Source organism: Gekko japonicus, unplaced genomic scaffold, assembly GCF_001447785.1.
Source record: "Gekko japonicus isolate JY-2015 unplaced genomic scaffold, Gekko_japonicus_V1.1 scaffold4177, whole genome shotgun sequence".
Taxonomy (NCBI): Eukaryota; Metazoa; Chordata; class Lepidosauria; order Squamata; family Gekkonidae; genus Gekko; species Gekko japonicus.
This window is the reverse complement of record NW_015169304.1, coordinates 32,878-59,977: the sequence shown is the minus strand read 5'-3', so window position 1 is coordinate 59,977 and position 27,100 is coordinate 32,878. Positions and strand designations below refer to the sequence as shown.

Sequence of the window (27,100 nt, the reverse complement as noted above, 5' to 3'; positions counted from 1 at the left end):
TGTGTTAGAATAAGTGCAGCTACAGCATATGAATGAATGAATTTTATTGTTATGGCACCTAGCCAGCAATATAAAACAATAGAAATACAAATAAACTACAATGGTCTAATAATAAAATTTCCAAAATGCAACTAGGTACTAAAAAATAACATTATACAATCATTTTGGTTGCTAAAACCAGACTTAAGATTACAGGAGCTGGATAGTGATCAGGAGCTGGATATTAACTATGCAAAGACAAAGGTGATGGCCTTTGGCAGGAGACCCAAATTAAGAAAGTGGAGTGTAAATGGCCAGAATCTTGAACAGGTAGCTAGCTTTCGCTACCTAGGCATGATCATCCAAGCCTCTGGATCTAAGACTGCCCATAGCCAGGCAGCAGCATGCTCGGGTGAAAAATCCTCTCACGGTATACTTAAGTTTTTCAGATCCCAAGGGGGATACTTTGTACCAGCAGCTATAAAACTTTTTAAGGCTAAAACACTTGCCCAGATGCTTTATGGTACGCTGCTTGGAGCGCCTTCCTCTAGCTATGCCCCCTTGGAGCTAGTTCAATCGAAGTTTTTTAGAGCAGTGCTCCAAGTTCCTAGATGCGTATCTAATGCAATGGTAAGGCTAGAGACGGGCATGCTGAAGGTCGAAGCCATGATTGCCTTACACTCCATCTTCTATTGGTTGAAGATAAATTTAAATCCGTGTGGACTAGTGCCTCTGATTCTGACTGATTCCTTTGAATCTGAATGGCTGGTCGCTGTTAAGCGAAAAATTTCACTCTTGGGGTATTCTCCTCAAGCGCTTTTGAAAATGGGTGGTGACCGAGCTAAGTTAGAAATTAAGCAGAGGATCAAGGACACCGAACGCCAACTAGATCTACAGGTGTCTCCAACTTTTATCGCGCCAACTAGTAATAAATACATTGTTGCGCAGGCCCCATATTTAGATGTTCTGGAGTCCCGCAAACTCAGAAGGGCTTACACTTTGGCTAGATGCTCTGCCTTACCTTCTGCTGTTCTTGAGGGCAAATTTAAAAAATTACCCCGAACAGAGAGGTTATGTATGTGCGCGTTGGGGGAGATCGAATCTCAGGAGCATGTATTCTTAAGGTGCCCGTTATTTGAAGAGGTGCGTACAAAACTCATTGAGCCTTTTTTGGCAGGCACTTCTGATCAGGATAAGATGGAAAACTTGTTTTTTAACCTTGAACATACAGCGCTCCATCAGATTGCGAAATTTTGCTCCTTGGTTATAAAAGCTCATCAGTGCCCTGGTTGTCACTCGGGTTAGGACTGTTTGATTTTAACTTTTACTGTTTCCAAGTCATCTTAGTTCTTTTCCTTTATTGCAGCTACAGCATATACAGAGTGAGGGACAGAAGAATTGCATGTTTACACCTTTCTTTTGGATGCCTTTCTTAATCTGTCACTGTGCTGAGAGTGTGTCTGTACAAATTATTTTTAATAAACGCAATATAATTTTGCATTCTGGGGCTTATTTTCCATACCTCATAGACCTCAGTTATTCAGTCACACTATTGGCAAGGAGTGCCAGGGAAGGGGGAGGATGAGAAATCACTCATTACTACAGTCCTGCACAAGTGCAATAAACCGCCCCCATGGTAGCCAGTCACAGGATAGCAAGAGACAAAGGTAAAAAGAGGGTCTTAGAGAGGTGATCCAGGGAAGGGAAACTGTCAGCACTGGTCCTCTCAGCAAGTAATTCCTTCAACGGCTAGGTGACATCACTGGAAGTGAAAGAGGGAGAGAAACCCTCTCCAAAGTTCAGGAAAGTTATCTAAGCCCGTTAAATTCTGATGGCTTCCCACAAGAATCCTTTAAAATTAGAATATTTGAGTGGGTAATTCTTAGTCTGTTGTCTAAGACAAACTTACAATTTCATGCTTTCCTAGTTAGCTGTTCCCTGTTGTTCAGCTCTGGCCTGAGCCAAATGAGGTAACACTTTGGGGGGAAAATGCAACCCAGAACCCCAGCACTGGATGACAAAATGGAGAAGACCTCCACAGCCACCATGGATTTCCCTTTGGTACTCACGTAAGTTGGGAAGAAAGACAACCAAACACTGCAAAAGACCAGCATGCTAAAAGTGATGAGTTTGGCTTCATTGAAACTGTCAGGTAGTTTTCTAGCTAGAAAAGCTACAGTGAGGCTGATGATGGCCAGGAAGCCCGTATAGCCTATGACACAATAAAACATGGCAGCTGAACCTTCATTACATTGCAGTATGATTTCCCCAGGCACTGAGTGCAGATCCTGATCTGGGAAGGGTGGGGAAGTACTAAGCCAAATAATACAAATAGCTGCCTGAACTAAGGAACCAGAAAGGACAATACAATGGGATATTTTTTTGCCCACCCATTTCCTCATCCTGGATCCCGGTTTGGTGGCCATGAAGGCCAGAACCACGGTGATGGTTTTGGCCAGCACACTGGAAAGGGCCAGAGAGAAAACTATGCCAAATGTCACTTGTCGAAGAAGACAGGTCACTTTCTCCGGTTTCCCAATGAAGAGCAGTGAACAGAGGAAACAAAGAAGGAGGGAGATGAGAAGAGTGTAGGTGAGGCTACGGTTGTTGGCTTTGACAATGGGTGTGTTCTTGTGCTGAATGAAAGTGCCAAGCACCAGGACTGTCACTGTAGATAAAGAAATAGCCAACATAGCTAACACCATCCCCAGAGGTTCTTGGTAAGAGAGGTAGCTTAGTGAGAAACATCTCAAAGAAAAATAGGATGCATATGTTAGACAGGAATTCCTCTTACTACTACTTCTTCCAGCTTCTCACTGCAAACATGGTGATGACTTTCTCTATTGCTACGGCTAATAATGCTGGGGCTGGCCAGTCAGGAGAACTGTCACTTCCTTCCTAGACAAGAAGTCTCTTATTTCTTGTTCCCATTGTACCGAACTTCCTGAAGAGATGGTTCAGAGTGTTCTGATGATATCTCTTATTGAACCATAAACTCTCACTGGGTAACATGTATAAAAGGAGAGCCTGGGAGGAAGTGAGGGAAGGATGGATACTCTCTGTCCTTCCACAAGCTCATCAATCGGCTGTATGTGTCTGAAAACCATCAGTATTGGTCACAGGAAAAAGACACAATAGCACAGTTCCAAACTGTACCAGGCTAAGGAAGGTTCCTCTGTGAACTGGGAGACGGACTCATAGGAACACAAATAATTCTCTAACGCTTTTGTAAAATTAGTTGGATTTTTGATGAGGAATTTGAGAAGGAACTTGGAAGAGTTTTCTCATCCCCCCCCCCCGATTCTGTAAACTATCAGCTGTACTGATGCTGTTGGAGATCAGCTTTTATGGGAAATAATGTGTGTTAATGTAAAACGATGTTGCTATGTTTGGTGTTCTTTAAAGACCAACATAAAGCAGTTAAACATGCTAAATTCTATGTCATGGAAAACAGTTTCCTGATTTCTGCATGTCAAATGACTGATTTTTATGTCTCTCTTAAGGAATAATAAGGGTGGAGTCTAGGCTCAGTGGGAAAGCATCTGCTTGGCATTCACTAGGAAAGGCAGATCAAAGAATTGACTTGGAGGAAGGGATAGACCCTCCCTGTCCTGACACATACTCATCAACCATCTGGGTTTGGCTGGAAAATCATCAATATTGGTCAGAGGAAAATAAATCAACAGTCCATGGTGTAAAGGGAGGAAGGGAGGTTTCTCTGTGAAGTGGGAGATGGACTCCAAGGAACACAAATGATTTTCGAACACTTTTGTAAAATTGGTTGTATTTTCCAAGAGGAATTTGAGATGGACCTTAGGAAAGTTTTCCCAACCCAAAAATAATCCTTTAAACTATAAATTGCACTGATGCTGTTGGAGATTAGCTCCAATCAGAAATAAGGCATCTTCATGTAACAAAGCTGTCACCATGTATCTTCATGTAAAAAAGTTGTCACTGTGTTTGCTGTTCTATTAAACCAACATAAAGCAGTTGAGCATGTTTCATTCTATGGCATGAAAAATCATGTTTCCTGATTTCTGCATGTCAAATGATAGAATTTAATCTCCCTGTTAAGGAAGGATTGGGGTGGAACCCTGGCTCAGCAGCAGAGCATCTGCTTGACATGCAGACATCCAGGTTCAATACCCTGCATCTCTAGTTAAAATGAGCGAGTAGGAAGTGATGTGAAAGACCTCTGCCTAAGATCCTGGAGACCCACTGTGAGTAGACAATACTGGCAATTCTGACAATAATGGCCTTGGCGGAACAACGGTCTGATTCAGTAAAAGGCTGGTTGAGTAAAAGTAAAAAAGCAGTTTGTTCAGTATTATCAATGACAACTGCTCTCCCTTTCACCCCCCCCACCTACAGGTGAGGCCTTCTGTTCTTCCTAATTGGTCAATATGTACACCATGAATGAGAATTTTTCACAAATACATTTCCTACCCATTTGGTCAGAGAATGTCCCTTCTGAACATGGAGAACAATCATAGCAGCAAAATTTCTCTCCCTCTTTCTTCCTCTTGCTGTAGCCAGGAAGGCAGTGGATCATTGCACTCAGATAGAGGCTGCACCTGCCCATAAAGAAAAAGAGAGAATTGCATCAAGAAAATGTCCCACAAACATAGGCTCTTGTCAAGAAATGATGACAGGAAAGATTTTGGATGGAACCAGCAGTTAGCAATTGTTTGCTTATTATTACAAACAATCACACTCTCAAAAAAAGCAAGCATGTGCTTGGGTGTGTGTGTGTTTAAAGTGATTTTGGTGTTGTGAAAGGAGGCTTGGAGGTCATGCCCTTTTCTAACAATACGAAGTATTTTAATAGCTTTCTTGAATGAGCATTGCCTTTGTGATGAGGTGGCTATAATCAAGGAGATGCAGGTGGAGTCCCAACTCTGCCACGGAACGTGGCCAGATGACTGTGGGTCAGCAATACCCTCTCAGTCAGACCTACCTCACAAGGTTGTGTTGAGTATAAAATGGAGAAGAGGAGAACAATATAAGATACTCTGTTGCCACCTTGGTGAGAATGGTGGGGTATCATGTTCGTTGTAGATCTGCTTTTGGATAAAATTAGCAAAACAGGAGGATCACTCTTCTTGTTGCTACTTCGGGCATTACTGCAGCTCTTCTGGCAGGAGACAAAAGTGCTCAATCTGTATTGAACATTCCATTAAATATTTTGATGGCACCAAGCTTTGGAGTTGGCAGGTTGTGTGAGTCAGGGGTCATTTCGTAGAAAAAGAGCTAGGGGAACTCATTAGCATAACTCATTAGCATATGCCACACTCCCTGACATCAGGGGCCTGGTGGTGGATCTGCAAGGCCGGCGGGAGTGTGAGGAAGCCCCGCCAAGGCCCTCCCTGGCCCCAGGCAGGCAGGGGTGGGGAGAGGCGGGGAGGAAGCAACTTACCCTCCCTCTTCTCCTTCCTCCTCCTGGCTGAATGAGGGCTGGAAGCAGGGCAGCCGGAAGCAGGGGGTGGGGCTTCATCATGTGCCCCGCCCCCACACCTCACCCGGGGGAACTGTGTTCCCCCGCGTTCCCCCCCGAAATGACCCCTGGTGTAAGTGCACATATTTACATACATATAAAAGATCATCAAGAAACTTCTAATTTATGGCTCCCCTATGAATTAATGACCTCCAATATCTACTAATAAGCTGAACAAGGCACTTAGCTATTCACCTTAGCATGCTGCTAAGGTCAGGGGTGAGCATTGTCAGTGGTGATGGGGGGAGAGGCTGAAGGCTTTGGGAGGTCTGCAGTGGAAGTCAGGAACCATAAGAGGCTAGCTGGCTGTGGTGATGAGAGGGAGAAGAATCTTGCACTCTGATGACTGGGGAGGCTGGAAGTCATGTGGGGAACACCGCAATTGTCAGAGACAGTGGGGAGAGGGAGAAGCCTCAGAGGTTAGGGGCCACACAGCTCTCAGTCTCTGAGGTTGGTGTTGGGAGGGGAGGCTAAATCTTGGGGCTCAGGTGCTGCATCAGAATCCAGTCTATGAAGCCAGTGTCATGGTGATGAGAAGCCCCAGAGGTCAGAAGCCACAAGGCTGTCAGTCTCCAGTACCTGTGTGGAGGAGAAAAGGTTGTGGGCAGCTTGTCACTTGGTCACCAAGGCCATTGTCATTGAGGTGGGAACCTTGGAGGTTGGGTGTCACACAGCTGTCTGCCTCCAGTTCCATTGTATGTGTCAGCGAAGAGAAGGGGGAGGAATGTGGGGAGACTTACAGACAGGTGAATGCAGAAGAAAGAAAGGTGGGGAAGACTGACAGTAGCAGAGGGCAGTGTTCCTTCTAAGCTGAGTTAGTGTGAGCTGGCTCACAGTTTTTTAGTCTCCAGCACGCACATATTTTTTCTTAGCTCAGGAAGGATGACCCCAGAGAAAACTAATTGATGCCATAGCCAGTTCACTGACTCACAATTTTAATGCCAGTCGCTCACAAAGTTGAATTTTTGCTCACAAGACTCTACAGCTTAGAAGGAGCATTGGCAGAGGTTATGAAAAAGATGGGGGAGATTGTTCAAGAAAGGGGAAGAATAAAGTAAACAGGGTAGCAGGATGGAATAACTGTGGCAGTTGCAGTACCAAACGTGACCCTTCCTTGAATAGTGATAGGACTGTCTGGTTTATCTACTGCACTCTTGAACAGATTGGGTTTTTTTAAAACCGGGTTGAACATGCAAGTACGATTTTGAATTTTTGCAACTATGAATACTTAATCTTTCTTTAAAAAGAAGATGCAAAGTTTCAGCTGAATTAAATGCACAGTTGTTTCAAATTCTGGAGAAATATGGAAATGAACTAACGTGTTAGGAAAAGAGATGCATTAACATAGGCACTGTTAAAAAAAAGGCCCCCCCCCCCCCCCCCCGAATGTGTATGATTAAATTTTACTATATTCTGACTGGGAAAGTGCCGGTATAGAAGAGGGTACATCTCAACACTTTGATTAATCCATTATTTATCTTAAGAAAAGACATTTGCTTGCTTACAAAAGACAGTGTTCAGACAACCAAGCACCTGAGACTACAACTCACCTGGTTAAAACTTCTGTGCCACACAATCTGAGCATCATTGAGGCTTAGTTCATTGCCTTTAGGTGCATGAGGATCCAGTCTGCCCACGTTGACTCTAACAAATGAGCCATTTGGGAAGGTTACCCAGTTGGTAACATCAAAACCTGTAACTAATTCATTGTATTTATCAAACCGCACCACATCTCCAGCACTATTATTGAACAAGATGCTCCTTAAAAAACTGTGGACCTGGGTTAAAATAGCATGTAAAACAAAAGGGGAAAGAGATACACTAAAATATTAGCCCTCTGCTTTATGAAGTCCCCCATAGATCTCTAATCACTGTAATCTATCATCTCTGTCTGTCTCTCTTTGTCTATTTTTACGCCTACTTCTACCTCTACCTCTGGATTTGAATAGCTGAAAACCCTTGATTTTGTATCACAGGATGTGGCCTGATGGGGAACCTGGCAGGCCCAGTCAGTTGCTCATGTTCTCTTACAAGTAGGAAAGAGTTAATAACCTGCTGGCAACCACAAGCAGGATCCCTGGATCTGGCTGGATAGTGAAGTCCTTTAAAAAGAGTAGCTACAGGGGGGGAAATCTTACCTTTGGTCTACTCTAAAATTCCAAGATGGGTCTCACCCTTGGAAGCTTTTTCAGAACCAAATTTAATCCCCTCAGGTAGAATTTTCATATCTAAAGATCTTTTAAATGATAAAGGACATTTAAAAACAAAGGAAGAATTAGTAACGTAAGGGATTAGTATGGATTGGTGGACAAGGGGCCAAACTGAATTCAGATATGCTTTAGATAAAAAAGTGTTTTTTTTATTCTGAACAAAATATATTTGAGAAGTTGTTGTGTACATCAAATGATATGTTGATTAAGAAAATGTATGCATTTTAATGCAAATGAAAATGGAAGATGAAGTTGTTAAAGACTGTATGATGAAATGGATGCAAAATTTGAGTTATATGGATCTTACACAATGGAGTAAACTATTGAAAGTGAATGTGAAAATAACTAAGTCGGTGGCATTTAAAGAAAATCTAAGATGTTTTACAAATGGTATTTAACACCAGACAGTTTTGCTAAAATCTACTAAAAATATGTCAAATATTTGTTGGAAATGTAAAAAAAAAAAGTGGGTATGTTTTATCATATGTGGTGGACATGTGATATAGTGAATAAATTTTGGGTTATGGTACACACGTTTATACAGTTTCGCAGATCTCAATATCTTTTTGACAATGAACATGGCCTTTTTGAACATGAAATACCTCTGATGGCCGTACACTCTTGATGTCCAGCCTGCCTCCTTCTACCACTCTTTTGTGTTTGGACTTCAATAAGTGGATGTCATTCAAAACATGTGCCACTGAGTAGACAGCATTGTAGACGTTGTAGCTGTGGCCAGTCATACTCATTTCAAACAAAACCCCAGGAAGGGTCTCCAGTTTCTCCTCCCCAGTACAGGGCTGTTCACTTTCCTCCTCCTCCTCTTTAGACACTGTCAATGAACAACTGAATGCCTGCTCCCAGAAGTCCTGGATAAAACCATCTCCTCCATCCCAAGAAGGTCTTATGGTCTGAAGGAATTCTTGGAATCCAGGTGGCTGATTGGAATGGACTGCAAAGGACAGGGCACCATGAAAACTCTGAATATCCCAAAGCCTTTGGATCGAGGATGACTCAAAGTTCCAATGGGATGTGGTAATCCACACTTTCCCAGGTAAGGGCAATGAAAATATGGGTGCCTGAAGCAGAATTGAATGTAACATTATCATGGCTGGTGCTTGTCCAAATACATAACATACATTAGCTTTTCTGTTCAAGAGAACCATGTATTTTCCCCACTGCATTAAAAACAAGTTTGATAATTCCTCCAAATCAGATGGTTTTGGTAATCTGTATGTGAAAGCAACACAAATGCTATTTTCGGTCAGTATTGGTTCCACAGTCTGCATAAACTTGTCTCCGCTGTCATCATCCACAGCCAGGAGGCCAACCCAAGTCCATCCAAAATTGTGCAGTAATAGGGCAACTCCCCTATGCTCATAGGCTTCATTAGGAATCATCTGATACACAAAGGGAAATTGCTTTTTGTCATGATGTGTGAGGGGAAACGATCCATAAGCGAGCTGAAAGGAAATTGACAGGGTTTTCCCCCCAAATGGATTAATGAAGAATTGTGAATTGGATGTTACCACTGGGTATTTTCCATACCATGATGCATGCAGCCTACCTGTGGAGTTTTGTAAATGTTCAGAATGGTGGCAATATTCGTAGAAATTTCAGAGAGAAGTCCACCAATGAGTCCTATAAGTGTCTTCTGTGTAGCACAGCTGAAGTTGGGAACCAGCTTCTGGTGTGCAGAAAGTAGGTTGAGAGTGGCCTTATATGTCATACTTCCCGAAAGGTAGCTGTTGAGGATGTAGAAACCCAAACTGATGTTGGATAAGAAGTTGGGATTCTCATTGATTTCTTTGATAGCAAATGCCATGGCCAAGATATGCTGGTAGTGTTTTGTTAGTAACCTGCAAAGGAAATAGAGCAATTTTTAATAGAAGAACCAAAATTGCATACACAGAATTCAACCTTCCATCTGGGCTGTTCACTTCTAAGCAGACTTTTGGTTCAGGGCATGTGTAAAAAAAGCTCATCCAACATAAAAACCGTTAATAAACATAGCAAATACAATGGAAATAGACTTTAATGGAACAATGGAACATGCTCATAAAGCATGACTTTATGATATCACTTTCATGTGTTTGCTTTTTAGGGTGGAGATGTATATTTTATGTTATTATCATCTGTTTTGGTCCATACAATTTCCCTACCTTTGATTATAGTCTGGATTCCATTCCACATTTTTATAAACAAACCATTTGTACTTATTTAATGCACACATGTATTTTTACCTCATTTAAAAGTGATTTACACTGCTACATCAGAACACTTTCCTGGAAGTAAGCCCCACTGAGTCAACTTCAGTAGAATTCTGAAAAATACTTGCTGGGATAGCTCCCTTCTCTTCTGAGCACATGTACCATGTTTATTCCCTTCTGCCTAAGTGATTGATAAATTGCAAACTTGCATGGTAAAGAAATGGAGTGAGGAAAGAAAAACTGGTTTGAACTGAGAGACAGAGAAGAGAAATTGAAAGTATGAGTGTTCATGAGTATTCAAATCATGCTACAATTTTTCATCATTGGGTCTTTTTCCAACTGGCAACCTCATATCACTACCCTGCATTTTTCACAGAGAATTCAGCATTTATCATATTCTAGTAGACTATGGCATTGTGAAGTCCTAAATCCTAACCATCATTTGACACAATGGGAGTCAACAATAGTTCACGGGCACAGGCAAAGTAAATAACCCAATATCTTCTGGAATTCTAGCTTGCAAGTGGAAAAGGAAGTATCTCTGGTACTCAAGTACTTCATGACAGAGCAGTCTTGTTTCAATCACTATGATCAGAACAAGTAATAAAAAGAAAAAGAATCCTTACGCAGGGTCATCAATCACCATTTTTGAAGGGTGTTCACTGAAACTCAGAGGGTTATTTGTGAATGCAGCTTGAGATGTAATCCCACCAAGGCATAACTCCCCTGACAGATAAAGATTGTGAGGAATAGGAAAGGGATCATTGTATATGGTGCAGTTGATGGAGTTTGTCTTGCATATTATAGAACATGGAAGCATCTGCAGCAGCATTAATTTCATCAACATCATGGTGATACATCCCTGCCAGATACAGGCAGCAATGTTTTCATCTACCATGTTATCCTGTCTCGTTTTTCTTGTCCATCCACATTTCTGGAGTGCATGATAGAATTTCCCTCAGCTTTCAATATCAATAGCAGTCTGTCAGTGTGAAAAGTAGATTCATGTATAATGATGTCAGTTAAAAGGGCAGTCTTCTCATAGTGAACAAATTTCTCATAGCGGAGGAACCCCGAGTGCTGCGAACAGGGAAAATGCATCTTACATTAAGATGATGTGCGTAGTTGTGAGGATTTTTATGGGTTCAGCTTTAAATTTAGTAACCAGAAATGCAGGGGAAGTGGGGAAAAGTGAAAATGTTAGGTGAACCCTAGTATTCAGGTGTGAATTAAAAAAAGAAAAAGCTTGGAGGGAATAAATTTAAGGCAATATACCATAAAATAGGATAGCAAAGGAGCAGGCAAAACACTGAGAGTTGTTTCTTTCCCCAAATGCAGTCCTGATGAAGAAAGATTTTTAAATATAATTTTTACACCGAGTTATTATAGATGTTTTTATTTGGTTCTGTAAATATATTTTGATCAAGTCCGAAACCAGTCATTTTCATAATTATGGGGGAAGATAGTCACTTCCCCATTGAGACCCTACACGTGCAGTCTTCCTCAGAAGATGCATAGAAAGCAGATTTCCCCCCCCCCCCATCACCAAGCTAGAAAACCGGCCAATTTGTGCCCTAAGTGTCACTAAATTATGATCTCAGTGGTCTAGATTCAGCTGTAGCTGGAAGCAAAAGAATGTGTTCTTGCCATGTAGAAAATTGGCTGTCAAGTAATTTGGCCTTTGGTCTCAGCTTTTCTATTGTTAAAAAAATACTGATTTAAGTGATAAACTAGACCTCTATAGTGGCACTGCTCACCTAAAGAGTTACTACCTCAGTGACTGCTAGGTCTAAAGGTGGGAGTAAAGGCTAAGTGGCATTTATTCAACAAGGGACATTTGACACTGTTATTTCTCTGGTCCTTTCCACTGTGATGGCCAGAACCATCACCATGGTTCTGGTCTTCATGGCCACCAAATCAGGACCCAGCATAAGGAAATGGGTAGGCAAAAAAAGCCGCATTGTACTGATCTTTCTGGTCCCTTAATTCAACCAGCTCTTTGTACTCTTTGGCTAAGTGCTTTCCCACCCTTCCCAGATCAGGCTAGGCACTCAGTGCCTGGGAAAATCATACTGCAATTCAATGAAGGGTCAGCTGCCATGTTTTACTGGGTTGTAGGCTACATGTGTTTCCTGGCCATCATCAGCTTCACTACAGCTTTTCTAGCCAGAAAATTACCCAATAGTTTCAATGAAGCCAAGTTTATCACTTTTAGCATTTTGTTTGTTTGTTTGTTTTTGCAGTGTTTAGTTATCTTTCTTCTCAACTTTTTTGAGCACCAAAGGGAAATCCATGTTGGCTGGGTTACTGACTTTCATCTTTTCCTCAAAACACTACTTTTTTTTTTAGGACAGAGCTGAACAACATGGAGCAGTTAACCAGGAATGTAAAAACTATGAGTTTTCCTGTCTTATACAATGGACCTCGAATTACCCTCTCAGAAATTCTAGTTTTTAAGGATCATTGAAGGAATCCATCACAGTTTAACTGCTTTATAAAAGCTCTTCCTCACTTTTGAAGTGGTTTTCTCTCCCTCTTTCAACACCACTGATATCAACTGGCCTTTGTAGGGAGCAGTGCTTACTGCTTCCCTTCCTTGCTTTGTCATTATAAGACCTCACTTCATAACAGTGTCTCCTACTATCCCGTGATTTTTTAACATGAGACCAGCTCATTGCACTTTTGCTACGGAAGACAGGCGGAGTTTCCAGGCGCGATCTCACCAGCACATCGGGGGAGCGTAGCGCTTCTGTGGCACAACCGAGGCTTCCTCCCGAAACCGCGCAGCAAAAAACTAGTACCTCGGAGGTACTAGTTTCCAGAAACTGCGGGGCAAGGGCGGGTGTCTGATCGCGTTTCCGGTGGCATCCGGCGCCCGCCCATGTCCCCTTGTGAAAAAGGTTTTTTTTTCCAAGTCCCCGTGGTTGCGCACATGCACCCAATGGAGCATGCGCATTCGTAGTGAACACACACAAAAAACAACTAGTGCGCCGCGCGCTTCTTCGGTGTGCGCAGGCATGTGTTGTGATCTACGCCTCTCCGTAACCACAGAAGCTCCACGGTACCTCCACAGAACCTCCACAGGAGGTATGATCGCTTTACTGCGTGTTAGTTTGCCCCAGGGCAAACAGCCACGCTTCCCCCCCCCCCGCAGTTTCCTACCCATGTGACCGGGGCCTCTGTTGTCCTTTGTTGTTGTGCAGTCTGGTTGAGGACATCCCACCTGGAGGCTGGCAGCCCTACCTCCAAGGCTTCTCCTTCTCCCCACTATCACTGACAATGTCAGCATGCTCCTTGTAACTCTTTGGCTCCCTGTTGAGGTTTCTTCCCCTGACCATTGGAGGTCAAGAGCCTTCTCCCCTCTCATCACCACAGCCAGTGAGCCCTTTGTGGTTCCCGGCTTCCACTGCGGAGCTGCCAAAGCTTCCACTACCACCCATTACCAATGACAATCCCGGCTCCTGTCCTCTGCAGCATCCTGCCATAGGAAGAGGAGGAGGTAACGGCATTGTTCACCTTCCAAGACCTGAGGAGGGCTATTAATGATAGCATGTTCTGGAGGTCATTAGTTCACAGGGAAGCCAAAAATGAGAAATGACTTGAGAAACGAGAAATGACTTAAGAAATGAGAAATGACTTAACACATATACACACCCACACGTACACAATCACATGGCTGCCATTTGTGTGTGTGTGTGTGGGTAAGAACCCAACAATCGTTAATGATTGCTCCGTATAAAGTCTTTTATGTCATCATTTCTTGACAAAAGCCTACTTTTGTGGAAGATTTCCTTGATTCAAATTTCTGTTTTCCTTTATGGGCAGGTGCTGCCTCTATCTGAGTGCAATGACCACTGCCTTCCGGGCTACAGCAAGAGGAAGAAAGAGGGAGAGAAATTTTGCTGCTATGATTGTTATCCGTGTCCAGAAGGGATGTTCTCTGAGCAAATGGGTAGGAGATGTTTTGTGAAACGTTCTCATTCAAGGTGTACATATGTAGCAGCCTTATGATGAATTGGATGATTGGTCCTTCATGGTCAGCATGCTCTACTCAGATTGACAGTGGTTATCCAATGTCTTAGGCAGATGTCTTTCGGATCACCTCCTACCTGATCCTGTTAGCAGTCAGTCCCCTGCTTTTGCAGAGGGGCAGTTTAAAGTGAAGAGATGCAGAAAAACTAGGGTTGCCAGCTGGGGGTCCTTTCCGGGATCTTCTGCTGCATGTGCAAAGTGTGCACAGTGCAATGATGTTCCCCAGAAGTGACATCTTCACATCACCAGAGTTGGGGCTGATGCTCTAGTTTTTGGGCAAAACTCTATGGTTTGTATCCAGTTTTTTCCATAGAGTTTTGCCCAAAAAATAGAATGTCACCATGCAATGTTGGCGACATGATAACATCACTTCTTGGTGATGTCATCACATTGCCTTTCAGGCCAGTTGGTGTTGGGGGTCTAGAAACCCTAAGAAGTTCCCATCTTAATATATCATCTAAGAACTGTAAGTACAGGACACTGCCTAGCCAAAAATGACTCAACATGGATGCCAATCAGAAATAAGCCTGGGAAAGTATTTTTGGAAGGTGAGTAAGAGCAGTTGACTGAAAGCTGTCTCCTCCATGCCCTTGGACTAAATTCACCAAGTCCAACCTTACTTCCTCTGCACCTACTTACCCTAATTAAGCAGCACATAATCAATTCTCAATTCTATTTACTCATTAGCTTCCTGTCCAGTATTTGCAGAGTCATCAAGCACCTTTCACACTTTTTTCATAACTTAGATACCCTAAGAGGAAAGGCTAAGGGCCCTGGGAATGTTTCGTTTGAAGAAGAGGAGATTGAGGGGGGACAGGATTGCTCTCTTTAAAGATTTGAAAGGCTGTCATTGGAAGGAGGGCAAGGAGCTGTTCCAGTTGGCAGCAGAGGATAGGACCTGAAGCAATGGGTTTAAATTGCATGCAGAAAGGTATCAGCTGCATATTAGAAAAAACTTTTTCACGGTCAGAGTGGTTCAAAGGTGGAATCAGCTGCCTAGAGAGGCGGTGAGCTCCCCTTCACTGACAGCTTTCAGGAAGAGGCTGGACAAATATTTGTCAGAGATACTTTAGGCAGGTCCTGCACTGGGCAGGCGGTTGGGCTAGATGGTCTTTATGGACCCTTCCAACTCTATGATTCTCTGATTCTAACTGCAGGAAGATGATGAAAGATTGGTGATTAAAATTCTGTTTTTGATGCATCTTGTCTGTCTGTCTGGACATTTTAATGCCAGAAGTTGCTCTCAGTAGCGAGGCCATTATCTCCCCCATAATTATGAAAACTACCAGTTTCTGGCTTGTTGAGAATGGATGTACACAGTAGAAAAGTCAATGATATATGTGATAAACTATATAAAAATTCACCTTTTGTCATCAGAACTGCTTTTGGGGAAAGACGCTTCTTTTGCATGCTTCTTTGCTATTCAGTTTATGGTAACTTTCCTTGACACTCTCCATGGTTTGTTTGTTTTTAAATCCACACCTGCATATTCTAGGTGACCCAGTCCTTCCTCTTTTCAGAACTCACTCAACTAGTTCTGGTTACTCCTCACAACTACACACATCATCTTTATGTAATGTGTATGACTCCTATTTGCTACTCTCTAGCCTCCTTCATTACAAGAAGTCTCTTCCCCCCCACTATTAACTGACATTATGGAAGGACTGGATGCATGAAAGGAATATTTCCGTCACTTTATGACATATCAGACATATCAGATAGACTGCTGCTGATGTTGAGGACTGAGGGAAATTCTGTGATGCCCTTCAGAGAAATGAAGTGAAATAACGTGGTAGATGAAAGTATTGGCATTTGTGTTTGGCAGGGATGTTCGGTCACCAGGATGCTGCCAAAAACTAGAGGCCTTCAAAGAGGCAGATGGACAAGGAAAAATGAAGCGGAATAATGTGGTACATGAAAACATTGGCATTTGGCAGGGATGTTTGTTCACCAGGATGCTGCTGATACTAATGTGGCTGCTGATGCGGCCATGTCCCATAGTGTGTGAGATGAATTCCATCAACTGCACCATATTCAATGATCCCGTTCCTATTCCTCACCAGTTTTATCAGTCAGGGGACGTACTCATTGGTGGGATCCCCTCTCAAGCTGCATTCTCAAATAACCTTCTTTCTTTCATAGAACATCCTGCACAAATGGTGGTTGATGACCCTGCGTAAGGCTTATTTTTCTTTTTATAACTTGTTTTGATCATTGTGATTGATACAAACTGTTGAGTCATACATTAGTTGAGTTACTATAGTTTGCTTAGTATTCTCTGTGTAGACTAGAATTCCAGGAGACATTGGGGTCATCATTTCCCACAGGATTTAGGATTTGTCACACCATGGTCTACTGAAATAACTTCCCTGTGATTTCCCCCTTGTTATGGTCAATTCTGAATTCTCTGAGACTAGTGATGTCAGGTAGCCAGTTGGAGTAAGAGTCAATTATGAAATGTTCTATCTCGATTTGAATACCCATGGCTACTCATCCTGTCCATTTCTATTCTCTGATGTAACAACACCACATGTCTCTCTCTTCAAACCATTTTTTCCATTCCTCCCAACACTTTTTCTTTTACAAATGAGCAAATTTTTGAATAGGTTATGCAGAAATGGCATAAAAATGGCACGTGTGTTGAAATGACAAAATATCAGGTATTTTTTCTGAATACTACTGAAATCTGTTCCACCCAAAAAAAAACAAACACAGGAAAGTGGTCTCATGGAATCATCCTTAGATGCCACCAAGGTAGAAAAGGATGGAAGGGGGGAGAGAAAAGAGAATCAAACATAAACAAACCTTCCCTTCTGCCATTAATGCCCATTTCCATTTTATCTGCAAAGTTTCTCACTTGTATTTATGCCAGACTAACTTTTCTTATAAATACTGAGATAGAAAAGCCTGCTGAAAAACTAGAAACACAGATGGAAAGATGAAGTTTGCATATTCTTTTTAAAAAAGAGATCTCTTATTCACTTTTGCAGGTCAGTAACAAAATACTACCAGCATATCTTGGCCTTGGCATTTGCTATCAAAGACATAAATGAGAATCCCAACTTCTTATCCAACATCAGTTTGGGTTTCTACATCCTCAACTCTTACCCTATTGGAAGTATGACATATAGGGCCACTCTCTACCTATTATCTGCACAACAGAAGCTGGTACCCAACTTCAGCTGTACTACACAGAAGAAACTCATATCACTCATTGGAGGACTTCTCTCTGAAGTCTCTGCTAATATTGCCACCATTCTGAACATCTACAAAACTCCACAGGTAGGCTGGATGCATGCAGGTATGGAAAATCCTCATGCTAACATGCAATTCCCCATTCTTCTTTAATCCACAAGAAAAAAAATTAACTGTCCATTTATTTTCAGCTCACATATGGATCATTTTCCCTCACACAGGATGACAAAAAGCAATTCCCTTTTGTGTATAAGATGGTTCCTAATGAAGCCTATGAGCATAGGGGAGTTGTCCTACTACTGCGCCATTTTGGATGGACTTGGGTTGGCCTCCTGGCTGTGGATGATGACAGCGGAGACAAGTTTCTGCAGACTGTGGAACCAATACTGATTGAAAATAGCATTTGTGTTGCTTTCACTTTCCGATTAGCCAAACCATCTTATGCAGAAGAATTCGCAGAGTTGTTTTTTATGCAGTGGGAAAAATACCCAGTTCTCTTGGACAGAAAAGCCAACGTATGTTATGTACATAGTCAACCACCAGCCATGATGATACTACGTTCAATCTTACTTCAGGCACCCATATTTTCATTACCCTTACCTGGGAAAGTGTGGATTACTACATCCCACTGGGACTTTGAGTCAGCCTCTATCCAAAGGTTTTGGGATATTGAGAGTTTTCATGGTGCCCTGTCCTTTGCAGTCTATTCCAATCAGCCACCCAGATTCCAACAATTTCTTCAGACCATAAAACCTTCTTGGGATAGAGGAGATGGTTTTATTCAGGACTTTTGGGAGCAGGCATTCAGTTGTTCATTGAAAGTATCTAAAGAGGAGAAGGAAAATAAACAGACCTGTACTGGGGAGGAGAAACTGGAGACCCTTCCTGGGGTTTTGTTTGAAATGGGTATGAGTGGTCACAGCTACAACATCTACAATGCTGTCTATTCAGTGGCACATGTTTTGAATGACATCCACTTATTGAAATCCAAACACAAAAGACTGGTAGGAGGAGGAAGGGTGGATTTCCAGAATGTACAGGCTTCACAGGTAGTTCTATGGTCATAACATTGGTCATCACATCATCGAGAGGGAGTAAGAATAGTTCTTGTTAAGTTCATTCAAAGTTAATTGAATGTGACTTCACTCCATGGCCTCAGACAGGGGACCCTGTCCACACATTGTAAACACCCTGTTCAGTCCCGGCTTGGCCACAATCACATACAGCACACACAAATACTATTTGTACAGCACCCACTCAGCTTTCTGCAGACACCACCTTAAACCCCAATGTCTTCCCACTGCCCTAGCCAACCTTTGCTGCACAGTCCTCAGACTCCATCGACAGTCCTCCTGCCCCTCCCCAGTCCTTGCCCCAGCATCTTCAGACTCCTCCCCAAAGTCCTCTTCACTCTGTCAGGCGTACTCTAGAGCCAGTTCCTTGGATACCACAACCATTTCTATGGGTTAATATCTGTGGTTCCCCTGATCTCCAATGTACTGGAGAGCTGCTCCTGCACCCCTCTCACTGGTTTGTTGCTCCAAACTTTTTCTGTCTGCTCTGAGAGCCCTGTGACCAGTATTATCACCTCTTCCTACCTGTCATCTTCCTTCTGGTATAGGAATGTCCACCCCCCTGGCTTTTGCTGGGTTCCATAATCCACTTCTCCGCTGACCCCTCCAGAAAACTTGCTAATCCAATATAAGGCTCCTCACTCTCACACACACACACACACCGGTCCCTTTTAAAGGGGTATCTTCTACGTCATGGTATGTTTTTCCCCTTGATCATCAGAGGAGGAGGAACTGGAGGAGGAGGTTTCCATTTCAAGGGTCCAGGATCCTTCTTCAACAAACTAAAATGAAACACAGGATGGACGTGATTGAGGGTCTTTGGCAGTTCAACCACCACAGTCATTTATTAACCAACCGTCCCACCTTGAAAGGACCAATGTATCTCCACCCTAACGTCTTTCCAGGTTGCACATCCCTCAAGTGCCTCATGGAAATATACACCGAGTCTCCAGGTTTGAAGTCCCACTCTGAACCCCTGTGTTTGTCTGCCTGACGTTTATCATCCTCTTTAGCCTTTTCCAGAGTCTTTTGCAAGGTTGCCCACCCTTGAGTTATGTTAGACTACCATGTGTGGGCATCTCCCACTTTAGGGTCGGGTGCAGTCAGAGTAGGCATAGGGCCCCCTTCATACTCATGCACTGATTTGAAGGGAGACATGTCTATAGAGCTGTGTATAGATTTATTGTAGCTACATTCTGCAAAAGGGAGCAAGTCCACCCAATCATCCTGTTGCTGGTTGATGAAACACATGAGAAATTGTTCCACCACTTGATTAAGTAGTTAAGTGTGCAGACTCTAATCTGGGAGAACCGGTTTTGATTCCCCACTCCTCCACTTGCACCTGCTGGATGACCTTGGGTCAGTCACAAGCTCTGGCACAGCTGTTCCTGAAAGAGCAGTTAGTGTCAGAGTTCTTTCAGCCCCACCCACCTCACAGGGTGTCTGTTGTGAGGAGGGGAAGGGAAAGGAGTTTGTAAGCCGCTCTGAGCCTCCAAGTGGAGGGCGGGGTATAAATCCAATATCATCTTCTTCTTCTTCTTCTTCTTCTTCTTCTTCTTCTTCTTCTTCTTCTTCTTCTTCTTCTTCTTCTTCGGCTTGGTGCCCATAGCTCTGTTGCCTTTCTGCTTATCAGGTTCAAGACTGGGATTCTTGGTCCCCGTGCCTCTGTCTTTGTCTGACATCATGGATAGGGTGACAGTCGGAAGAAAAGGGGAGTTATAACACTCTGTCCGTTTTTTTCACAGTCTCATTAAGTTGTGCTTGTTGTGAATTGTTTTACTTCCAGTTACTCTCGTCTTGTTCTAGAGGCAAACGCATCACCATGCCCCCTGGGAGCATTTTGCCATCTAACTGGATAGATTGTCAGACCCCCAGTCTAGTTACACTCAACAACTCTCTTTTGGCAGTGAAAGTTTATTGAGTTATATGCAAGATCTAAAAAGTCACTATGTTAGAACTGAAGACTTTTGGCGGGTACAATCTTATTATAGGAAATTCATCCATCACCATCCATCACCCAAGCATATGTCATACACATACTCCATTTAACATTGCCATGCCAACCAGGAGAGATATATGTTCTGGTAATCTAGAGTCTGAGATGAAACAAGAATGGGTTCAAGGCCACCTTCCCCTGGAAAATCTGAAGAGGAGGGGAAGGAGGATGACTTGTGGAAAAGTTACATCTTCTAGAAGCAAAGGGCGCAAGCACTCATACACACACTCCCACCCTCAAAAATGCCCTTCCCCAAAAGCTATGGCAACCCAAGCGAGTACAGCTTAGTAAAGTTTGACACATAGAAAGGCAGGCAAAAAGACAGACACACAGATAGACAGACAGATTATTCCAAATCTATGGGGGACTTTATTAAGCAGGGAGCTAACATTTCAGTGAATCTCTTTTTCCTTTTGTTTAATGTTCTGTTTTCACCCAGATCCACAGCTTTTTAAGGAGCATCTTGTTCAATAATAGCATTGGAGACACCGTACGCTTTGATAAATACAATGAATTAGTGACAGATTTTGATGTTACCAACTGGGTTACCTTCCCAAATGGCTCATTTGTTAGAGTCAAAGTTGGAATACTGGCTCCCCATGCCCCTCCAGGCAAGGAACTAAGTCTTAATGATGCTCAGATTGTGTGGCATGGAAGTTTTAACCAGGTGAGTTATACTTGCAGGTGTTTGTCTAAACACAGCAAGCACATTTCTGTCCATTAAAATTAATTAAAATGTTGCAATCTAACTTCTCTTTGGGAGCTGCGGTGGCTCAAGTGGTTAAGACGCTGAAGTGCAGGCTGTGGAAGGTCGGTAGTTCAGCAGTTCGAGACCTGAGTGTGCTGCATGACGGAGTGAGCTCCCGTCTCTAGTTCCAGCTCCCGCCAACCTAGCAGTTCGAAAGCAAGAAATTGCTAGTAGATAAATAGGTACCGCTTCGGTGGGAGGGTGACAGCGTTCCGTGCGCCTTGGAGTTTAGTCATGCCGGCCACATGACCACGGAAATGTCTTCGGACAGCGCTGGCTCTTCGGCTTTGACACGGAGATGAGCACCGCAACCCTAGAGTTGGGCTCAACTGGCTTTCGAGCAAGGGAACCTTTGCCTTTACCTTTAACTTCTCTTTAGTTTGGTGTAGTGCTTAGAAGAGCCTATTTGATGTAGCAGTTAGGAGCAGGGACTGTAACTTGGGAGATCCGGGTCTGATTCCCCACTTCTGCACATGAACCCAGCTGGGTAGTGTTGGGGAAGCCACAGTTCTCTCAGAGTTATTCTCTCAAGAGCAGTTCTCAAAGAGCGCTCTCAGCCCCACCTGACTCACAGGATATCTGTTGAGGGAAGAAGAAGGAAAGGAGATGGTAAGCTGCTCTGAGACTTTGGGTGAAGGATGGGGTATAAATTCAAACCCCCTTCCTCTTCCACCTCCTCCTCTTTCTTCTTCTTCTTCTTCTTCTTCTTCTTCTTCTTCTCCCCACTGTCTCTGACAATGTCAGCATGCTCCATGTGACCTCTGGACTCCCTGTTGAGGGCTCTACCCCTGATCATTCGTGGTCAAGAGCCTTCTCCCCTATCATCACCACCGCCAATGAGCACTTTGTGGTTTCTGGCTTCCACTGTGGAGTTGCCAAAGCATCCACCACCACCCCATCACCACTGACACTCCTGGCTCCTGTTCTCTGCAGCATCCAAACAAAGGAAGAGGAGGAGGTAACTGCATTGTTCACCTTTCAAGATCTGAGGAGGGCTAATAATGATAGTATGTTTTGGATGTTTATTAATTCACAGGAAAGCCATGAATGAGAAATGACTTGATAGCACTTAACACATATGCACATCCACACATGCACAATCACATTTCTGCCATTTGCGTGTGTGAGAGAGTTGGTAATAGCCAAACTATTGCTTACTGCCTTTTCCATACAAAGTCTCTCATCATTTCTTGACAAGAGTCTACTTTTGAGGAACATTTTCTTGATGCAAATTTCTCTTTTCCGTTATGGGCAGGTGCTGCCTCTATCTGTGTGCAATAATCATTGTTTTCCTGGCTACAGCAAGAGGAAGAAAGAGGGAGAGAAATCTTGCTGCTATGATTGTTCTCCATGTACAGAAGGGATGTTCTCTGAGCAAATGGGTAGGAGATGTTTTGTGAAACATTATCATTCAGGGTGTACATATGTGGCAGCCCTATGCTGAATCAGATGATCGGTCCATCAAGGTCAGCACTCTCTACTAAGATTGGCTGTGGCTCTCCAGGGTCTTAGGCAGACATTTTTCACATCACCTCCTACCTGATCCTGTTAGCAGTCAGGCCCCTCCTCTTGCAGAGGTGCAGTTTATATCTTAGAGATGAAGAAACACTCTTCTTAAGATATCATATAAAAACATAAGTCCAGGACACTGCCTGGGCCAAAATGACAAAAATGGAAGCCATACAGAAACAAGCCTGGACAAGTTTCTTTGGAAGGTGAGTAACAGCAGCTAACTGTCTACTGTTCCCTCCATCCAGAGATGCATAACTATAGGATAAGGGCTCTCCCAAAACTTTTTGACTCACCCTTGGACCAATCTCATCAAGACCAAACTTACTTCCTCTGCACCCACTTACCCTAATTAGCAAAACTCTCAGGTCTAGTCACCATACCAATTAGCTTCCTGTCAGATATTTGCAGGGTCATCAAACTCCTTTCACACCTTTTACATAACTTTGGCCCCTGTCACACGGGCCGGATATCGCAGGGGGGGAGGCGTGGCTGTTTGCCCTGCAGTGAAAAAATGCACGACTTTGCGATCAGGCATCCCCTCGCAATCCCGGCGAGGTCCAGTGGTTAGGGGGAGGTGCCAATCACAGGACGTGCCAAAGAAGCGGCACGGCACAGCAAATGGGGTTGTGTTTTGTTTTTGTTTTTACCTAAAGTATGCGCATGCCCCATTGGGTGCTTGTGCGCATCCCTGGAGAGCTCGACGAAAAAAAACCCTTTTCGCAATGGGGCATGGGCGGGCGCTGGATGCCACCGGAAACACAATCAGATGCCCGCCCTTGCCCCATGGTTTCCGGAAACTGGTACCTCCAAGGCACTAGTTTTTTGCCGTGCATCTTCCGCGGGAAGCCTCAGTTGAGCCACGGGAGCTCTATGCTTCCCAGATGTGGCGGTGAGATCGCGCCCGGAAAATCCACCTATCTTCCATCTCTGCAGCGTGGCTAATGCTCTGTGTGACTGCAGCCCTAGAAAAACCCATCAGTGGCTGTTCAGACTGGCAGTTTGAAGCGGGAGGGAGTCTTTGCAAAAAAGAACTGGAACAAAGTGTTCCGTTTTTTCCCAGTCACACTGTGCGGACTGATGCGGGAGCATACCGGGAGGAGGCGCGAGGGAGCGTTCACACTTTTGGCCCGGAGGCGCGGCTGTAATCCTTGTGGCAGATGCTTAGGCACCTAGGTGCAGCGGCAAATAGAGCAGAATCCGGCCACTGTGGGCCATAGGCACATCCGGCCTCATCACTACCCCCTCTTCAAGGCAATCACCTGCACTTTCCTGGTGCCAGAGTGAGGCTAGGAGGTCAGTCAGCGTAAACAGCCAGCGCACATTGTTAACGCGGGCTGTTCCCAGCTTTTAGTGGTTAGCGTTCAGACTTCTGGGAAGCGGAATGAAGCGGGATAAATGGGCTCTCCAGGGTTTGCTACCACTTTCACCAGGTATCTTTTAAACTCAGGAGCAAAGTGTTACAAGACGGGTTGAGTACGGTTGGGGAATGCCACAGAGATGTGCCTGTGTGAACGGCCCCTTTAATCCGCTTGTGAAATGTTCCTCACACGGGCCTATATCGGGGCAAACTGCCAGTCTGAACTCGGCCAATGTATTGTTTTGGAGGAATTACAACCGGTTGCCCCTGATGGCCCATTTTGCCCTATATCAAGAGCACATGGCCACCAGGGCAGTGTATGTGTTCTTTGATACATACCCACACCCCCAATCCATTGGGTCTTCTCTTTTTTTCTCCATGAAATACTGGTCATTTTGCTGCTGCCTCCATGGACGTCTTCCCTCCAAGAATGGAAAATATTACCCTCCCCTGAAATGGTTTTTCCCCTTTCTACCTTCCTTAGCTAGCTACTCTCTGTGTCTTTATTGTGTGTGTAGTTTGATTTTTACTCTTTTAGATAAAAACCTTTCTGGGTGAACATTAGCATGGTTTATTTTGAGAGTTCTATAAAGAGGTGGAGATGGAAAACTAGTTTGCAGTGCTTGCTCTGTCTCCTTTAAATTAATTCCCCCAATTAATTAGGGGACAACCTCTTTGAATAACAATCCTTTTAACCTGAGATTCTGTAGATTAAATTTAGGACCATTTGCATGTCAAGCAAATATTCTACCACTGAGCCAGGGCTCCATCTGCATTCTTCCCTAACAGGAATATAAAAACCTGTCATTTGACATGTAGAAATTAGGAAACCCAGTTTTTCATGATGTTGTACATGGCTCTGAGTACGTCAAAGAGGGTGGTTTATAAATGTAATAAGTACTACTACTACTACTACTACTACTACTACTACTACTACTACTACTAAAATGAACAGGTTTATGTTGGTCTTCCAAGAACATTGTAACATCTTTTTACATTAACATGCATCATTTCTCATAAAAGCTAATCTCCAACGGCATCAGTACAGTTGATGAATTTCAGAATTATTGGGGGGGGGGGAACTCTTCTGCAAAAAAATTCAACTTCTTGGGAAAACCAAATCATTTTACAAAAGTGTTAGAAAATATTTTGGCTTCCTATAAGCCACAATGAATTTGAAGGCATTTTGTGTGTGTGTGTGTGTTCCTCCTTCCTTTCTCCCCATACACCTTCCAATGCTATGGTTGCCCGGGGGGGGATGAATATTGATGATTTTCAGCCAAACACAGACAATTCACGAGTGTGTGAAAAGACAGAAGGTGTCTATCCCTCCCTCCCATCCTGCAAGTCTCTTATTTGATCTGACTTACCCTGGGAGTATTATGGTTGAAGAAGAGTTACCTTCACAACATTTTGACACATGTCCTCAAGATGTGTTGTGCAACGGGAACAGAAGGTAACAGAGAGTCTTCCTGCCTGGGCAGAGACTGACAGTTTTCCTGACTGGCTGGCCCCAGGACTATAAGATGTAGCCTCTGACACCTGTATGATCTGGCTGAATTGGTTGCATTGTCTATGTTTGATTTGTATTGCTTGCATCCATCCTGAACCATTTTCGCTGCTTTTGTTTGCCATTACATTCCTTGGGTGGGGCGGGAGAGCGAGTGGGCATAGTGTTCTAGGGAGGATAGCTTTGTAACTTTCCTAAGAGGGCCCCAAGACATCTTTCACATGAGAAATATCCTTGAAGAAAACTGCCTGGCTAGATAGTGGCTGTATATCTTTCAGAATCATTGTAGTAATGCTGACGCACGTGTGTATGGAATTTTTGGGTTTTACCTATATCCTGTTCTTTCCCGGCTTTGCAAATTAGTCCTAACAAAGAGCTTGAACCCACAGTATCTCATATCTCTAAATAAAGCAATCACTGCCAAAGTGTGTGTGGAGAGTAATTTGACTGGGAACCTGACACCAAGCAATCACCATGTTGCGGTGAGAAGCTGGATGAAGAAGGAAGAAGAATTCCTCTCTAGCTTATGCATTCTATTTTTCTTTAAAATGTTTCTCACAGTCTGAAAATATTTAAACACATCTCTTTTCCTCCTTTCAGACATGGAAGCCTGTGTCAAATGCCCCGAGGATCTTTATCCCAGACGAGAAAAAGACCAATGCATCCCCAAGCGTATAAGCTACCTCTCTTACCAAGAATTTCTAGGGAGGGTGCTAGCTATGTTGGCTATTTCTTTATCTACGGTGACAGTCCTGGTGCTTGTCACTTTCATTCAGCACAAGAACACGCCCATTGTCAAAGCCAACAACTGTAGCCTCACCTATATTCTTCTCATCTCCCTCCTGCTCTGCTTCCTCTGTTCACTGCTCTTCATTGGGAAACCTGAGAAAATGACCTGTCTTCTTCGACAAGTGACATTTGGCATGGTTTTCTCTCTGGCCCTTTCCAGTGTGCTGGCCAAAACCATCACTGTGGTTCTGGCCTTCATGGCCACCAAACCAGGATCCAGGATGAGGAAATGGGTGGGCCAAAAAATGTCATATTGTATTGTCCTTTCTGGTTCTGTAATTCAAGCAGCTATTTGTACTCTTTGGCTCAGTACTTCCCCGCCCTTCCCAGATCAGGATATGCACTCGGTGTCTGGGGAGATCATTTTGGGTTGTAACGAAGGGTCAGGTGTCATGTTTTACTGTGTTATGGTCTATATGGGCTTCCTGGCCATTGTCAGTTTCACTGTGGCTTTTCTAGCCAGAAAATTACCTGACAGTTTCAATGAAGCCAAATTCATCACTTTTAGCATGTTGGTCTTTTGCAGTGTTTGGGTGTCCTTCTTCCCAACTTACTTGAGCACCAAAGGGGAATCCATGGTGGTTGTGGAAGTCTTCTCCATCTTGTCATCCAGTGCTGGGTTGTTGGGTTGCATCTTTTCCCCTAAATGTTATATCATTTTGCTGAGGCCAGAGCTGAACAACAGGGATCAGTTAATTAGGAAAGGATAAGAACCCTGAATTAACCTCTCTTATAGATTTATCAACTCAGAAATCCCAGTTCCTAGGGGTCCTTGAAGGAATCCATCACAGTTGAACTGGTTTAGGAGTTCTTCCCGCCCTTTGGAGGGGCATTCTCTCCATCTTTAAACCCCACTGACATCAAGTGCTGACAGCTTCCCTTCCCTGCACTGCAACTCTAAGACCTCACTTTGTGACAGTGTCTCCTGCTATCCAGTGACTGGTTGACATTGGGCCAGCACTTGTGCACCAGGGGCGGAATTAGCGATTTGTCAT

At 43.6% G+C, this 27,100-nt stretch overlaps 1 protein-coding gene across 1 annotated transcript; it reads left to right on the top strand.

Annotated features, from left to right (window-relative positions):
- Positions 1–15,721: 15,721 nt before the first annotated feature.
- LOC107114986 (vomeronasal type-2 receptor 26-like) lies at positions 15,722–26,815 on the top strand. The gene is made up of 6 exons (XM_015416595.1): positions 15,722–16,101; positions 16,916–17,207; positions 17,342–18,169; positions 20,629–20,856; positions 22,193–22,328; positions 25,917–26,815. Exons 1-6 carry the CDS (start codon positions 15,722–15,724, stop codon positions 26,813–26,815), a joined length of 2,763 nt encoding a protein of 920 aa, XP_015272081.1.
- The last annotated feature ends 285 nt before the right edge of the window (positions 26,816–27,100 follow it).